Source organism: Mauremys mutica, chromosome 25, assembly GCF_020497125.1.
Source record: "Mauremys mutica isolate MM-2020 ecotype Southern chromosome 25, ASM2049712v1, whole genome shotgun sequence".
NCBI lineage: Eukaryota > Metazoa > Chordata > Testudines > Geoemydidae > Mauremys > Mauremys mutica.
The window spans coordinates 14,312,599-14,329,482 of NC_059096.1; the positions used below are offsets into that span (position 1 = coordinate 14,312,599).

General features: G+C 47.5%; 2 protein-coding genes across 6 annotated transcripts in view; one reads left to right on the forward strand and one right to left on the reverse strand.

Annotated features, from left to right (window-relative positions):
• Positions 1–248: 248 nt before the first annotated feature.
• LOC123356320 (histone H2B-like) lies at positions 249–3,574 on the reverse strand. 2 transcript variants are annotated; one of them, XM_044999490.1, is made up of 3 exons: positions 2,856–3,574; positions 2,349–2,482; positions 249–558 (listed from the first exon to the last, which is right to left on the reverse strand). In XM_044999490.1, exons 1-3 carry the CDS (start codon positions 2,875–2,877, stop codon positions 319–321), a joined length of 396 nt encoding a protein of 131 aa, XP_044855425.1. In that variant the 5' UTR covers positions 2,878–3,574; the 3' UTR covers positions 249–318. The 2 variants fall into 2 exon arrangements, with proteins under 2 accessions (XP_044855425.1, XP_044855424.1); XM_044999489.1 differs by having other exon boundaries at positions 2,349–2,485; positions 2,856–3,570.
• An 885-nt stretch (positions 3,575–4,459) lies between these two features.
• The window catches only part of MYO1D (myosin ID), a 392,910-nt gene continuing 380,485 nt past the window's right edge, over positions 4,460–16,884 (forward strand). For all 4 annotated transcript variants that reach the window (XM_044999484.1, XM_044999487.1, XM_044999485.1 and 1 more), the window contains exon 1: positions 4,460–4,610. In XM_044999484.1, the coding sequence (XP_044855419.1) occupies positions 4,516–4,610 (95 nt within the window). In that variant the 5' untranslated portion in view covers positions 4,460–4,515. The remainder of the gene's footprint in view (positions 4,611–16,884) is intronic.

A 16,884-nucleotide genomic window follows, 5' to 3' on the forward strand; every position in this document is an offset into this window, starting at 1 on the left:
CACTGCTTTAGTTAGCATACCAGCAACAGATACCTGCAATGAGATGGAAGGTGTACATGGCACCTCTGCAGCCTCTTCTGGTTCAGGAGAGAAGGAGCCCTATGACTTAGAGAGCCTCCTGTACATTACAACCAGAGGTGAGTTTTCCTGGGAGCCTGTGTATTATATATGGCTGTAGATGCAGTGTGCTAGGATGCTGCCTGCCTCACCTAAAGAGGCATTTCAGTAACTGATCCTCACAAAGCAGCAATAGTTACAAGTACTTTATTATACATTCAACCTTCATAAGCATTAAAACCATTACACAGTAATAAGAGTTCATTGACAGCCAGTGGACTTTGTCACAGCTTTGATGGTCTCACACCTGTCTTGCTTGGAGAGCTCATGCAGAAGCACTAACTTCATTGCAGCCTGGACCTCTCTGCAGGTAATGAGGCTTCTCTTGTTGTAGAGAGACAACCTGGCAGCTTCTAATGCAACTTTCCCAAACAACTGTGGTTTATCCAGAGAATTTATGACATCGGCAACCCAGCAGGAGACCCCTGAGACTTGATGCATCTGCCAGAGAAGGAGCATTAATGTCAAGTCACTTGCTTAGAAGTGCACTAACTTAGTGGCAAGTTCAGCAACACCACTAGTCCTAAAAAAGCCCATCTAATTGTTAGATCAGGAACTAGAGACTCTGTTAATGCATAGAAGCCAGGAGTTCAAAGAGCTTTCATATAGGTGAATGAAGGTTGCTTACCACTGGCATATACCCTTCCAGAGTGCAAAACAAAGACTTAAGCTCATGAAAGCTTACACCACACACTGCCATTCTCCCACCTCCTGTCACTGCCCTCAAGATCATCATAGCACTATAAATCTCCAAGACACACATCAGCATTGTCAGGGAAACAAGTTCCAAGAACCTTCATAGCTTTTAGTAGCCATGGGGGACCACTGCAGTCAGTCTGACCACCCGCATGACACAGCCCATAAGCAGGGATCTTGGGGCATTGTAGTTGCAGGTCTCACAGCCTGCCATGTTGAGCACACAAAGTGGAAGGTTTTCTAAGTTATGGGTAAAGGTTTGTTGCATGTCCCATGCCTGTTCCACATGGACAGAGTTAGGGTTGCATGGGAAGAGTTAGACCAGGAAACAGATAGTTAAGGTGTGAGGTTTAAGTTTGATTTCCTTGGTCTGGAAGGGTAAGAGGCAAAGTTCAGCAACCTCTATTCACCTTTAACGAATCAGCTCTTGAAGGAGCCAAAAAGCATGTCACAGAATAGTCAAGTAGCTCAGGTGACCCACCAAAACCGGAGTCAGTCAAACCTCTCAACTTCTCCCACTTCCCTCCCCAAAGCAGGGGATGCCATTATATTAGTCTGGCTAACTGCTGTGGAGGCAATGAAATGTCTAACCCATGCTTGTTAGAAAAGTGCAACTGTGGGTAGAGTACTCGCTGTAGTAACACATCAAAGCTTAAGTTACTGCTCCAGAAGCCTGGTAGTATTTAACCAAATCCCGGCCCAAGTTGCTTAACAAAATGGGGAGGAGCAGAGTCTAGGTGTGCAAGTACCAACCTGGCCTTAGAGTGGTCTATCAGGACAGCAGGCTGCAACGAGACTGAACAGGACTCACTATAAATGACTGTAGGTACTTTATAATGAACAGGAGTCCTTAAAAGGGCTGGTCCCAGGTGTTTTACCATGTAGAGTAGGAGGCATTTTCAGAGCCTCCCTGCGCAGCCACGTAAAAAGAGACCAAGCAGTAAGTGTCCTCTCCACTCCCAGATGTTGATTGGGTGCCTCCAGAAGTAGGTAGGCAGGCATTGCTCAGGAACATCAAAGCCACAGACACAAGCCAGTGACATATGGCTCAGACACAAGGATGAAGACTCATGTGTGTCATAGGTAAGATAATTAACACAGTCAGGCAAACATGAAAGTCACTCCCACATTTCTCCAGTTGGCTGCTACTTAGCCTTTAAGAGGCTCTCTTCCTAAGCAACCATGCTCAGGGGCATAGATTTATATTATCAGTACCCCAGACAGGAGCCAGAACAGATTTTTAAGTCAGAAGAAGTCCTAGCCCTAAAAACCTTGCTTACACCACAGTAATTTAAGACTTTCACCATAAGTGGAATTTGGAGCCCTAGTGTAGATAAGGCTCCTGCAGATTGTTAAAGGAGAGAGAAAAATGTTAGCTAAACCTGCTCTAAACAAGTCTCATCCACACAGCATTAAGAGTGGCTTATGTAGACCAGTAATACTTCTCAAGAAGTGTGGGGCAGGCAAAGCTCTCCCTCCCCCTTGAGGGCTCAAAGATAACATGTTCATTTTTAAGCTCTTATTGCAGCACTTACTTGCTTTAGGACTTTATATATGTAGGTAGAGTAGCCCTCCTTTCTCTTGCTACTGTAGAGCCTGAGACACAGAGGATCTCCCCTGGCATAGTCTATCTTCTTCCTTAGAAAGGGAACTGACGAAAGCTGCATCTCTGCTAGTAAGGCAGACATCAATGCAAAAAGGAAGAGTGGAATTTACAAGCTTGTTGCATATAGACCGAGACTAGCTCAAAACAGCTCTATCCTCCTCAGTGTGCAGATTGTACATCTGAGAGAGGAGAGCACTCTCTAGAAGCAAGACTAGCTTAAGCCACATAATTTAGCTCCTGATTTAGTATTTTTAGATATTTCAATGTCTAATTAATACTTTGTGGGATGAATTATAAAAAGATTAAGATATTTAGCAAGATAACAAATGCTAGTCACATTACTGAATACACTCTGGGAAGACACTCAAACTAAGAACTATCAAATAATCATAAAATAATTGCAAATAGGACATTGTGCACAACTACCACTCCTTACCTGAAAGGACCATAGCCATCATAAAGTAGAACTAGTACCACCACCAGCACTACCAAACCACCTCTGCAATTGCTCTGCTTATAATAAAACTGCAGAGAACAAATACATCTACAGACACCAATGAGAGAGGTTAGCTTGTTCTGTTGATTCATTGACTTCACCTGCAGATTACATTCCATCCTAAAGACCCTGATTTCAATTAAAGAGACGGTAGCTCCAATATCAGATTTACACACATTTAATTTTTCACGAGTAATCACACTGAAGTCAATGGGACTACTCGTGAATAATTTTAAGTAGGTAAATAAGTCTTCGCAGGCTTGTGAGAGTTTCCAAGCATAGAAAACCATATCCCCCCAAAATGCTGGGGATGTTGTGGTCCTCCAAGGCTGTGGGATCCAGCCCCCAACCCAATGTGGGGCTGTAGTGATGGAATGCCCCCTGTGCTGTGGGATCTAACAGCTCATTGTGGGGCCTTGAGGATGGGGTCCCATGGGGATGTGGGATCCATCACACCAATGTGTGACCCGGGAGTGGGGTTCCCCCAGGGCTGTGGGACCCAGCTTCCCAATGCAGGATGCTAGGGATGGGGTCTCCTGGGGCTGTGGGATCCAGCACCTCAATATGGGGCCCTGGCGTTGGGGTCACCCAGGGCTGTGGGATCCAGCACCCAATGTGAGCCCTGGGGATGGGATCACTGGGGGGCTGCAGGAACCAGCACCCCAATGTGAGCCCTGGCATTGGGATCACCCAGGGCTGTGGGATCCACCCCCCCCATGTGGGCCCTGGGGATGGGGTCATCTGGGGGCTGCAGGAACCAGCACCCCAATGTGAGCCCTGGCGTTGGGGTCACCCAGGGCTGTGGGATCCACCCCCCCATGTGGGCCCTGGGGATGGGGTCATCTGGGGGCTGCAGGAACCAGCACCCCAATGTGAGCCCTGGCGTTGGGGTCACCCAGGGCTGTGGGATCCACCCCCACATGTGGGCCCTGGGGATGGGATCACCGGGGGGCTGCAGGAACCAGCACCCCAATGTGAGCCCTGGCGTTGGGATCACCCAGGGCTGTGGGATCCACCCCGCCCCATGTGAGCCCTGGGGATGGGGTCATCTGGGGGCTGCAGGAACCAGCACCCTAATGTGAGCCCTGGGGATGGGATCACCGGGGGGCTGTGGGATCCACCCCCCCCATGTGGGCCCTGGGGATGGGATCACCGGGGGGCTGTGGGATCCACCCCCCCCATGTGGGCCCTGGGAATGGGATCACCGGGGGGCTGCAGGAACCAGCCCCCCCAGTGCAGGGTGCTGGGGATGGGGTCCCCGGGATCGAGTCCCCCCGTGTGGGGTTCCCTCGGGGCTGTGGGATCCAGCCCCGCAGCGTGGGCCCTGGGGACGGGGTCCCCCGAGGATCCAGCCTGGGGCGCCGGTCAGAGGCCCAGGCCCGTGAACACAGGAGCCGCGGCCGGCAGGGGGCGCTGCCGCCGCTCGGTGGAGGAGGCGGGGCGGGGCCGCGCGCCCGGCTCCACCCCGGACAGGCCCCGCCCGCCCCTGGCGGGCTCCGCGCGCCCCAGGTGAGGCGGGGCGGGCGCTGGCGCTGGCGCTGGCTCGGCGGGGCTGAGGCGACGCTCGGGAGCCGCGCAGGCCGGCAGCGACCCCGGCGCCATGGCGGAGCTGGAGAGCCTGGAGTTCGGCAAGGCGGACTTCGTGCTGCTGGACTCGGTCTCCATGCCCGAGTTCATGGCCAACCTGCGGCTGCGGTGAGTGGGGCGGGCCGGGCCCCCGGGGCGCGGTGGGGGGCGGCCGGGCCCAGGCTCCCCAGCCCCCCCTAACCCCCCGCCGGGAGCTGCTGGGACGGGACGGGCCGGGGGTCTCCCGCCCTCAGCCGCCGGCCCGAGGAGGGGAGCGGAGCCGGGCCGGGCCGGGCGGTTACCGGGGGGGCGGCGAGGCCAGGCTGCCCCGGCATCACCGCCCGGGGTCCGGGGCTGCTCCGAGAGGCCGCCGGCAGAAGCGCCTCTGCCCCCCCCCTCCTGCGGTCCGGCTCGGTGTCTCCCGCCTCCCACGCGCTGCCCCGCGTGGACCCCCCGCCGTGACCCGGGGGCGGCCGTTTGCAGGTTCCAGGTGTGAGAGTAGCCGGGCCCCGCCGCCGCGCATGTCCCGTCCCTGTAGTGCGCGGAGTTACAGCGGCCGGGTAAAGTCCCACCTCGTTCCCGTCTGGTTTATTAGCCTGCTGCTGGCAACCGAGCAGCACCCAGTTCTGGGGATTATCGTGTAAAAATAGGACTGTCTGGGCAAGGCACGGTCTGGCGTGTGTAGACAGTATGTCATTGTACTTGACTGGCTTGGCAAATGCGTTGAATCTAAGTTTATTTTACCTCTGGGTTTGTGAATTGAACTGCACGTTGGTTTTCCTTGGCATTTACGAATGCAGCCTACTTTTTAATAGTCCTGTATGGTAGGCAGAGATGATCCCATTCTGCAGATGGCAGGAACTGAGGTGGAGAGCATTTATGACTTGCTCATAGTCACAGCAAGCCAGTGTCAGAGCCATGATGAAAACAAGGACATTCCTGACTCCAGAGCTAGCACTCCCAACTGTTACACCCCACTGCCTTTCTATGGGTAAATAGTATCAAACTAAAGTCCTCTGCTTGCTGGTATGAAACTCACATTTGTTGCAGCTCACAACTTTCCTTAAGCAGCAGCAGAATGAATTGACAGGACCTTTGATGTTAATACAGCTGTTAAGAATCCCGCTGGCAGCAGTGAACCCGATCAATGTCAGCTTTCCCAAGCAATAACAGAATTAAACTAAGTAACTGCAGAAGCATTGGGTTTATTTATTGGAGTAGAGGAGGACCCAAACTGAGATTGTAGGAGAAGCAGAATGTCAAAGACCCTCTAGGACTGTCAGGACGAGAATATGTGGAAGTTAGAGAGAGTCCTTTTGGCAGCCCCGGGGGCTAGTGGGAGACATTTTGGATTTGTCACACTTAACCAGAAGGTGATATGAAAGAGAGCCCCTGAATGGAGTCCGGAGACCGCATCATGGTAGGAATGCACCTTACCCCTTCTCATCAGTTTGAGGGAGATTTGCTTCTGACTTGGTTGTTGTCTCTGGAGCTTGCAGGTTAGACTCATGGGACCACTTTAGCCCTTCCTTCTGGACCCTGGGACATGGTAGTGCTCCATATGCACCTACAACCCACCTGCTCTGTCAGCTAACATAGTAAGTGCTGGAGCACAAGTGGTAGCTGTCTGTGATGTCATGCTGAAGGTTCAGAGTTCCAACCTTGTGAACACTGGTTACAATTATACATAATATTTATTTTTTACTTAAAAAAATCCTAGAATTTGCATACAAAACTATATTAAAATAATTTTATTTAATTGCAAAATCCAGCACTCAAAAGTTAGGAAATGTCAGATTTGAGTTTGCCCTTGCAACCATATGTGTCATAGTCTTTAATACATGATCTCTGAGAAAGAAACATTATAAAACACATTGAGGTTAAGTAATTTTAGTTAAGCTATTATCTCTGCTAAGTTTCTCACAATTCTTGAGATCCAACCTCTGTTCCTTAGCTAAAATACAGACTGGAGAAAAAAAATTATAACTTTTATTAGAAAAGAATAGAATTTAAAGCAAATAAGAGGCCAAAGACAGCAAAATAAAGGTGGTTAGATAATAGTGTTTCAAAGCGCTTCACAAAAGAGGTAAAGGAGAGGTGAAGTGGTTTGCTGAAGGTCGCCCAGAAAGTCAATAGCAGAGGTGGGAATAGAAACCCAGATATCCTGAGACCCAGTCCAGTGCTCTGTCTGGTAGGCCATTTTACTGTTTGGTTCAATACCAGTAGTTTTAGTAACTATTAGTGAAACAGAAAACAGTTGTACATCCTTCTGTATCAGAACTTTGTTATTCCCTTCCCCTTAGTTGTAAGTTAGTAGATCGCTTTGTATGTTATGCTGGCTGTCTGCAAATACAAATAAAGAGTGGATCTGGCCCATTGGTTATTTGGGCCTTTCAATATTTTGGTAGACTTCACCTTAAACATTTTCACTTTCAGTTGGTATGTTAAGGAAATATAATGTGCTACTTTATTTAATATAGAACAAATACCCTAACTTTGTTAATGAGTACATATATTTCTCACTGATTGCATTTCTATTTAAAATAGACAATATTCGAAGTATTTGCAGTACTGTTTATGGTCACTTGGCAATGACAATTCCTCAGATTGTAAGAGTCTGTTATACAGTACTACAGATAACTTTTAATTTTCTACATAGTTTCTTAAAAATTAATCAACGCCTCTTATCTCTATTTGCCCATTAATAAAATTATATGTTATAATACGGTATCAAATAATACCAGTGATGGAATGCTAGATGGGGAGGGATCTGAGTTTCTACAGAGAATTCTTTTCCAGGTATCTGGCTGCTAGGTCTTGCCCACATGCTCATGGTCTAACTAATCTTCATGTTTGGGGTTGGGAAGGAATTTTCCTCTGGGTAAGATTGGCAGAGGCTATGGGCATGTCTTCACTACAAAGTTAGGTCGACTTAATTTGATGTCCAGCTGCTGCAGTAGTTAAGTTGGTCGTGCATGTTCACACTGCACTCATTGTGTCAATGGAATGCATCTTTACTAGCAGCACTTGCATTATGTATAGAGCAGTGCACCTTGGATAGCTATCCCATAGTGCAGCTAGCTGCAGAGGGTTTTGGGGAGGGCTTGCAGTGCCTCATGGGTCCAAAACATTGTCGTGTGTGTGTGTGGGGGGGAAGGCGGCGTGGGAACATGGTTTTGAACTCCCATGATGCAGTTTCCTCCCTCCCTCCCCTGATATCAGTGGCAAACAACCCATACTTTTTCATGCCTTTTTTCGAAAGCCTGGCTTAGCTGTGTGTATGCCAGTGCCCAAGGACCCCCACTCAGCTATGCACTCTTGTTGTGAGCATTACAAACACCTCACGCCTTATCCTGCCGTATTTCCAGAGCCGAGACAGGAATCACTATGCGGAACTTCGCGATGTCATTCAAGCAGTTCTGCTGCAGGCCATAGAATGAAAGAATTCCTGGTTGCTGCTGGTAGTCGTGCAGCAGCTGAACACAGTGGAATGCCATTTCTGGTCCTGGGAAACAAGCACTGACTGGTGGGATTGCATCATTATGCAGCTATGGGATGATGAGCAGTGGTTGCAGAACTTTCAGATGCAGAAAGCCACTTCCCAGAAACTTTGTCACGCAGATCTTTCCCCAGACCTGATGCACAGCAATGCTAAAATGAGACCTACCCTGACCGTGGAGATGCGAGGGGCGATTGTTCTATGTAAGCTTGCAATGCCAGACTGCTACCAGTCAGTGGGGAATCAATTCGGAGTTGGTAAATCCATCATGGGAGCTGTTGTGATCCAAGTGTGCAGGGCCATTAATTGACTTCTTCTAAGAAAGGTAGTGACTCTGAGCAAAGTGCAGAACACTGTGATGGGGTTCCCTAACTGTGGTGGTGCAACAGATATCTCACACATTCCTATCTTGGCACCAGACCACCTTGCCAAAGAGTACTATACTGAAAGTACTATACTTTCCAATTGTGTTGCAAGCACTGGTGGATCACAGGGAGTGTTTCACTGACATCAGTGTGGGATGGTCAGGAAAGGTGCATGACGCGCACATCTTTAGGAACGCAGATCTGTTAAGAAAGCTACAATCAGGGACTTTCTTTCTAGATCACAAAATAACCATTGATGATGTTGAAATGCCTATAGCGATCCTGGGAGACCCAGCCTACCCCTTGCTCCCGTGGCTCATGAAGCCATACACTGGCCACCCGGACAGCAGTAAGATAGGCTGAGCAAGTGCAGAATGGTGGTGGAATGTGCCTTTGGACATTTACTAGGTCTAACATACTAAGCAGTTTGCTTACTAGGTTAGACCTCAGTGAAAGCTATATCCCCATTGTTCTCTCTGCCTGCTGTGTGCTCCATAATATCTGAGAGTCAGAGAGAGAGAAGTTTCCGTAAGGGTCGGGGCATGAAGGTGGATAGGCTGGCAGCTAATTTTGAGCAGCCAGATACCAGGGCAATAAAACGAGCCCAGCGAGGAGCTCTGCGTCTCTGGGAGGCTTTGAAAACCTGGTTCAGTAATGAGCCACAGTAATGTGCACCATTAGTTTGCATTGTGCCTTCCCATACCATTCCCTCTGTTGCATCAGTTTCCCTGTACCTCCCGCTCCCACTTCATGTTTGGAATAAATAGAGTATTTCATTCTTGAAACATTGACTTTTATTGTACAAACATGAAGAAACTGAAAGAACAAGAAAATAATTTAACCTGGGGCAAATGATATGATAAAATTGAGAGGGGAGAAACCAAGTCAGCTTTCCAAAGCACAGAAGATTTGTCCATCAAAGGTTTTCAGATGGTTTTGTTCTTAGTACCCTCCCCTGGTGTTGAGTGGAAGGGATACTGCATATTCCCCCCCCACTTCAGGGAACGTTTGGGGGAAGGGGATTGGGAATAGGGTGCTGTCTGCAGGCCATTCTGTGGGGGCTGCAGAAGGAGTCTCTAGCAAGCTGTTTTTCTTGAAGTTCAACCAGATACCTCAACATGTCTGTCTAGTCCTTCATAATCTGCAGCATCTCATCCTGTGTGGTACGCTTGTGCTCTTGAGATGCTCTCCTGCTCTCTGTCCAGTTTTTCAGACAATCAAATCCTCCAGGCTCTGAGCTCTGTATCAGCTGTCCCAGAGGTGTTCATTATCTTGTTGAACATGTCATCATGCAGTCTCTTTTTCAATCTTCTAATCTGCGGCAGCCTGTCCGCCAGTGTGGAGGATGTGCTGAAGGCCAAGCTTTCCACTGTAAGGCATGCAAAGCACAAGGCAACCATTGTCAGTGCATACCCGGGGTCTAGTACAAGGTTGCTATTTAAAAATCCCTCCCCATACTATACTCAAGTGCAAGCCAGAACATAATCAGAATCCCTAGCTATTCAATGAACCGGTTTGCTGTTCCAGCTATGGTGAGTATGGCCCAGAGGCAAGAGTGACAGGCCTTGTGCTGCAACCAGTGTTCCCTCTAATTTTTCCCACCCATGTGTGGAATTAGTTTTGTTTTGTGCACCAATGTGGAGGTGATGTGTGACACGTCAACTTCATATCAGTGCACATAACAAAATTCATGTGATGGGACCAAGGGGTTTGGAGTGTGGGAGGGGGCTCAGGGCTGGGGCAGAGGGCTGGGGGTGCATGCACTGGGGTGGGGCTGGGGATGAGGAGTTTAGGGTGCAGGAGGGTGCTCCGGGACTACGGTGGGGAGAGAGGACTCCCCCCAGCCAAGCTGCTGCTGTGGGGAGAGAGAGCTGGGGGGAGAGGTGCCTCTACCTGCTGCGGCAGTTCTGGGGCTGGGACCGCAGTATAGGCACCCCTTTCCTGGCCCCAGCAAATCCAGGCCAGAGCTGGGTCCAGGGAAGGGCGCCGTGTATGGGTCTGGGCCTGTGGCCGCCTCCGGGCCTGCAGCTGCCCCAGTCGCGACTGGATCCAGGCTTCAGCATAGTTAGGGCCGGGGAGCTGCCCCGCCTGTGGCTAGGTTGGGGCGCCCCTCCCCTGGCTGCAGCAGGTCCCCGGGCGGGTTCCCTGAGCGCCTGCATGCCCCTAAATAGGCTGCTGTGCAGCTTACAGGGAACTTAGGATGCAACTTGTGGGAAACCAGTGTCGGGAGTGCAGGTGGACAATGTCTCTTCCCCTCAGTAGCATGGATGTTGCTTTGAGACCAGGGACCAGTGTATTTAGTTTGTATATTTTATACATTAAACACAGTTTTTCCTTTGGTCCTGTAAATATCCTATATCATAAACTAAGGAGCGATAGCTTCTTCTCTGGCTCTTATCCTTTGTGTGATTCTTCCAGCAGTGAGATCAACAGCCATATAGCTAAGTTTATGGTGTGATCAACTCTAACTAAGCTCTCAAGATGATCCAGTGGCAAGTTTTGGAAGTTGCAGGATCCTTCAGCTGCAGCTATGAGTGTAGCTCCTTGTAGTCTTTGCAGAAGGGTATTTAGATGACAGTAGAGTTGTCTTTGTGCTTGTGGCATATACTTATCTCAAACTGGGAATAGTTTTTCCATTCCGTCTGGTTACACTCTCACTAACTTGAAATGGTTTGTTCAGAGCATATATTTGGACTGGTTCCACCTGTGCCGTAATTTTGGCTTCTGCCAGGACTATTTCTGTTCAGGGTCACTGGTTAGCGCAGGCAGGTAGTGCTCGATTTAGTTCCCAAGAAAGCCAGGTGTGGGTGGAATGGAAGCCATATCAGCTTCAGTGCATACAAGGACATTTCCCAAAGGATGTCTTCAGTGGGAGAAAGACAAATGCACTGCACTGTTCAGCTTTTTAATATGTGAATAGCTGTATGTGTAAAACTGGTACAGTAACTCCTCACTTAACGTTGTAGTTATGTTCCTGAAAAATGCGACTTTAAGTGAAACGATGTTAAGAGAATCCAATTTCCCCATAAGAATTAATGTAAATGGGGAGAGTTAGGTTCCAGGGCAGCTTCCCCTACTCAGCAAGCGCCAGAGGTGGGGGTTCAACCTTCAGCCTGCCCACTCCACTCCTTCCCCCAAGCCCCTGCCCTTGACCCGCCTCTTCTCCTCCCCCTTTACTTCACTCACTGCATCCTGGCTCCTCTCCCATGCCTCCCAAATGTGGCAAGCCAGCTGATTGCCGAGTAGAGGAGGGAGGGGGGGAGGCACGCCGAGTCCTCGCTCCTCCCCCCTCCCTTCTGCCAGGGCAATCAGCTGGCTTGCCATGTTTGGGAGGCAGGGGAGGGAAGGGGAGCCTGCGTGCTGAGTCCTCACTCCTCCCCCCTCCCTCCTGCTTCCAAAACGCCGCAAGCCAGCTGATTGCCGCCGGCAGGAGGCGAGGGGAGGGGGAAGGCACTGATCCGCAGAGTCTGCCGGCGGGCGGGAGGGGGCCGTAGGGAGGCTGCCTGCTGTGGAGAAAGCAGGCAGCCAAACAACGTAAGAGTGGAGCATTGCACAACTTTAAATGAGTATGCTCCCTAATTGATCAGCAACGAAACAACATTAAGCGGGGCGACTTTAAGTGAGGAGTTACTGTACTAGTTTAGACTCAATGTCATTTCACTTCTTGGTTATTCAGTTATGAGCCAATCAGAATTCCAGTGTATGATATTTTTGTGATGTGGACATTACGTATTGAAACAGTAATTTCACTTAGCCCATCAAGCAGCTACTGGATGTTCACTTCTAGTTACTTCTAACTTAAGCTGTGTTTGAACCCCTTAATACTGAATTTACTGTTTTTATGTACTACTTAAAATCCACCAGCCATTCATTTATCCGGCATTTTAGATTAATACTGATTCCAGAGAGTTCGCATGTGCAGTTCAGTCTCTTGATCAGGTATACGGTATTTGCATGTTTCTTTTAAAAAATTTTGGTGGATTTTTGCACTTTAAACAATTGCAAAGAAATGAACATAATCACAGCCACCTTAATTCAAATGAATTTCACTTTAGCAGAGATTGTCTCATTACTGTGTTAGTAAATTCTGTGGTAGGCATTTTAGGCTTAAGTATTCTCAGGCTGCATAGAGATTGATATACCAGCTAATGCTCTTTCAGAAATTGAATTCAAAGAACTTTTTAAACCAGTGAGTCTTTTTTAAAAAATGTCAAATAATAAAACCTTTTCAGACCCTTTTCTATATTAATACTAGTACTTTTCTGTGTTTGGATAAATACCTGGATAAGCTACACAGGCAAATACCTGACCCTGCATTGATGGTGAAGACATATTTTCATTAACTTCAGTGGCTGAAGATGACAGCATAGTTAAGGTTGGGGCAAAGATCTCGGTTTAACAGGAGTTAAAAACCTTTATTTTTGCAAAAGTCATATAAAAATGGCAAAAGAAAATTTGTTCTAGCCTTCCTTTTTAAGGGGCAGGTTTTGGTGGTTTGTTGAAAAATTGGTTGATGCAGAGAATAACAATGCCATTTTTGAAATTCTCTGTAGTATCTCACCTTTTTCTGGACTCCTTTTGCAATAAATCTGAAATAGTGTATTTCATTCATTGCTCTGTACAATAGAACCTCAGAGTTATGAACATCTCATGAATGGAGGTTGTTCGTAATGCTGAAGAACACATTATAGTTGTTCTTTCAAAAGTTGACAACTGAACATTGACTTAATACAGATTTGAAACTTACTATGCAGAAGAAAAAGGCTCCTTTTACCATATTAATTTAAATGAAACAAGTACAGAAAGTTTCCTTACTTTGTCAAATCTTTTTTCTCTTTATCTTATTTTAGTAGTTTGTTTAACACTGTACTGTACTGTATTTGTTTTTTTGACTTTGCTGCTGCCTGATTGCATACTTCGGTTTCCAAATGAGGTATGTTGTTGACTGGTCAGGTCATAAGTCTGGTGTTCATAACTCTGAGGTTCTACTGTATGTGACAATTGCTGCAATGTCATTTATACATAGTTAGCATTTGTCTAGTTAATGATTCATTTGTATAAGTAATACCTAGCTCTTATATAGTACGTTTCATCAGTAGATCTTAAAGTGCTTCACAAAGAAGGTAAGCGTCTCTGTCCACATAGAATCATAGACTTTAAGGTCAGAAGGGACCATTATAATCATCTAGTCTGATCTCCTGCACAATGCAGGCCACAGAATCTCACCCACCCACTCCTGTATCAAACCTGTGTCTGAGCCATTGAAGTCCTCAAATCATGGTTTAAAGACTTCAAGGTGCAGAGAACCTTCCAGCAAGTGACCCGTGCCCCATGCTGCAGAGGAAGGCGAAAAACCCCCAGGGCTTCTGCCAATCTGCCCTGGAGGAAAATTCCTTCCTGACCCCAAATATGGCGATCAGCTAAATCCTGAGAATGTGGGCAAGACTCACCAGCCAGACACCTAGGAAAGAATTCTCTGTAGTAACTCAGATCCCACCCCATCTATGCCCATCACAAGCAATTGGGCATATTTATCGCTAGTAGTAAAAGACACATTAATTGCCAAAATTAGGCTATCCCATTATACCATCCCCTCCATAAATTTATCAAGCTTAGTCTTGAAGCCAGAGAGAAAGATACGGCAGCACGCAGGAAACTCCACAAAATCCTGGGACCCAGCAACAGGCTGTTTCTCCCTCCGGATCCCTGGGTTTGGAGGGATAGAGGGGCGGCTGTCTAGGCAGGGGGGCATGGCTGGGGAGGGGGTGTGGGTATCTGGGCTAGGGAGGGCCCTGCAGCTGGGCTCTGAGGCGTAGTGGGTTCGGGTGTATTGGCTTGGAGGGGCTGTGACTGGGCAGGGATTATGAGTGTCTGGCCCCCCAGCCCTCAGCTGGGCTCTGGGAGGGGGCAGAGAAACAGGAAACTGGGTTGTCATAGGGGTTTCTTTAACTCTCTACTCCTGGGGGAATTTGTCTCTCTCTATATTGTTACAGACATACTTGCTGACAGGCATTTTGAAATAAATTACCAAAATAATTGAAACTGGCGTGATTAACGTAATGTTATTTTGATAAATAAAATCTGCAGAATTTTAAAACGTATGCAGAATTTTTATTATTTTGGTGCAGAATTCCCCCACGAGTAACATCTTGAAGAAGGAGAAACTGAGATACAAGGAGGTGAAGTGACTTCCCCAAAGTCCCCCCAGCACGCCAGTGGTCAAGCTGGGAATAGAAGCCACGTCTCCTGAGTTCCAGTCCAGAGCTGTCTCCACTAGGCAACACTGTCAGACTAGATGACAAAAAATGCATCAAATGGGTAACCTGCTGTATTTTGCAGTGACAATATAACATTCATCTGGTCAGTCCACCCAGGAGCAGCCTCAGCAGCCAGTTTCTTCCTCTAATTCTCAGGCAGGTGCAACTAGGCTACCCACCTAGGTATGCCAGCCCTGTATAAAAAGACTAGGAAGTTAACAGACAAACTTCATTTAGTGACAGCAAATGTTGCATCCGGAGACAGCCCACCAGTCCAAAAACTTGAAAGCATGTAAATAAGAGAAAACTATACTGTATTCCTTGCTGCTTTCATGTTACAGTATGTAGTATTCTTAATGCGCTCCATAAAGCATTCATTTTAATCTCCAACAGATACTGAAAGCGATATACATCTTAGCTTCATCAAACTCACACTTTATACAAAACCGGAATGGTGACATCAGGAATGTTAAGATAGATTCACTTTCCATGTGAATAGTTTGTGTGACCATGAAATTGGCTAATATATTGATTCAAGAGTATGAGGTAGCTGTTAAGGTTTTGTGGTGGAGTGCGAGTTTAAAGTTGGGCCATCTATTGCTTTTCGGTAACTGAAGATGGAAGTGAGTCCAATATTCCATAAGCCAGTGTTATCAACAGCATGGTAGTCAGTGTCAAAATGGCAGGGAATGCAGAAGAGTTTAAACAACTTCAAAGTTTTTTGGGTGGTGGGGCATGTCCTGATCCAAACTTAATCACCACCTAGTTCTAGCTTCTAACTAGAGTCAAAATGCTCTACACAGGCCATGTCTACGCTACCACTTACGTTGGCAAAATTTATGTCGCTCAGGGGTGTGAAAAAACACCTCCTTGAGGGACATAAATTTCCCTGGCATAAGTGGAAAGTTTCTCCTGCCAACATAGCTACCACTGCTCTTTGAGGTGGTTTTATTATGTCAGCAGGAGAGCTCTCTCCCGTTGGCACAGCTGTGACACTGTAAGCTTGCTAGTGTAGACATGGCCTCAGTGATGCAAGGTGGGTGAACAGCCTTCCAAGGGGAGTAGTGGGGGCAAAAGACATATCTGGCTTCAAGACTAAGCTTGATAAGTTTATGAAGGGGATGGTATGATGGGATAGCCTAATTTTGGCAATTAATCAAAGATCAATTGCCAAATTATCAGCAGGTGAGTATGCCCAGTGGTCTGGGATGGGATGTTAGATGGGATGGGATCTGAGTTACTACAGAGAAATCTTTCCTGGGTGCTGGCTGGTGAGTCTTGCCCACATGCTTAGGGTTTTAACTGATCGCCATATTTGGGGTCGGGAAGGAATTTTCATCCCAGGGCAGATTGGCAGAGGCCCTGGAGGTTTTTCGCCTTCCTCTTCAGCATGGGGCACGGGTCACTTGCTGGAGGATTCTCTGCAGCTTGAGGTCTTCAAACCACAATTTGAGGACTTCAATAACTCAGACATAGGTTAGGGGTTTGTTATAGAAGTGGGTGGGTGAGATTCTGTGGCCTGCATTGTGCAGGAGGTCAGACTAGATGATCATAATGGGCCCTTCTGACCTTAGAGTCTATGAGGTAATATGTTTTATTGGCCCAACTTCTGTTGACAAGAGTAGGGTGACCAGATGTCCCGATTTTATAGGGACAGTCCCGATTTTTGGGTCTTTTTCTTATATAGGCTCCTATTACCCCCCACCCTGTCCCGATTTTTCACACTTGCTGTCTGGTCACCCTAGGCGAGAGAGACAAGCTTTTGAGCTACACAGAGCTTTTCAGGTCTGGGAAAGGTACTCCCAGTATCACAGCAAAATGTAAGGTGGAACAGTTTTTAGCATACAGTTTTAGCACATATTGTATGGGACTATTCAAGGTAGAGAGATCTGTTAACCTGCACAACTGTAGAAGAGTTTTCTTTGAGGAATGGAAGCCTGCACAACACGTTCAAGAGATGAGGTGGGAGCTTAATTTCATTACTATGCTGGACACTAAAAAACATGGACTGAAGAGAGACAGTAGATTTATGGCTTATTTACAGCAATCTGTAACACACTAAACCCCTCTTGTCCTATGACAGCAGATATTACTTCACCCACCTTATCTCTCTAATATCCTGGGACTGACATGTTTACAACTACACTAGGTACTACTCAGTGATGAACTACTTGTCCTGTTGTGATGGACTACCATTTTCCCCTTTGTCAGAAAGAAAGTAATCACAGCACCTCATGTCGCTCATGGTGATAGCATACGTTAGCTTCAGAGAGGTGGAAGAT

Coding starts and splice junctions, on each gene's coding strand:
- LOC123356320 (XM_044999489.1), bottom strand. CDS start 2,877: ATGATGGCTATGGTCCTTTCAG. Junction 2,486..2,855: donor GATGGCTATGGTCCTTTCAG/GTAAGGAGTGGT, acceptor CTGCCTTACTAG/CAGAGATGCAGCTTTCGTCA. Junction 559..2,348: donor TATATAAAGTCCTAAAGCAA/GTAAGTGCTGCA, acceptor CTTCTCTGGCAG/ATGCATCAAGTCTCAGGGGT.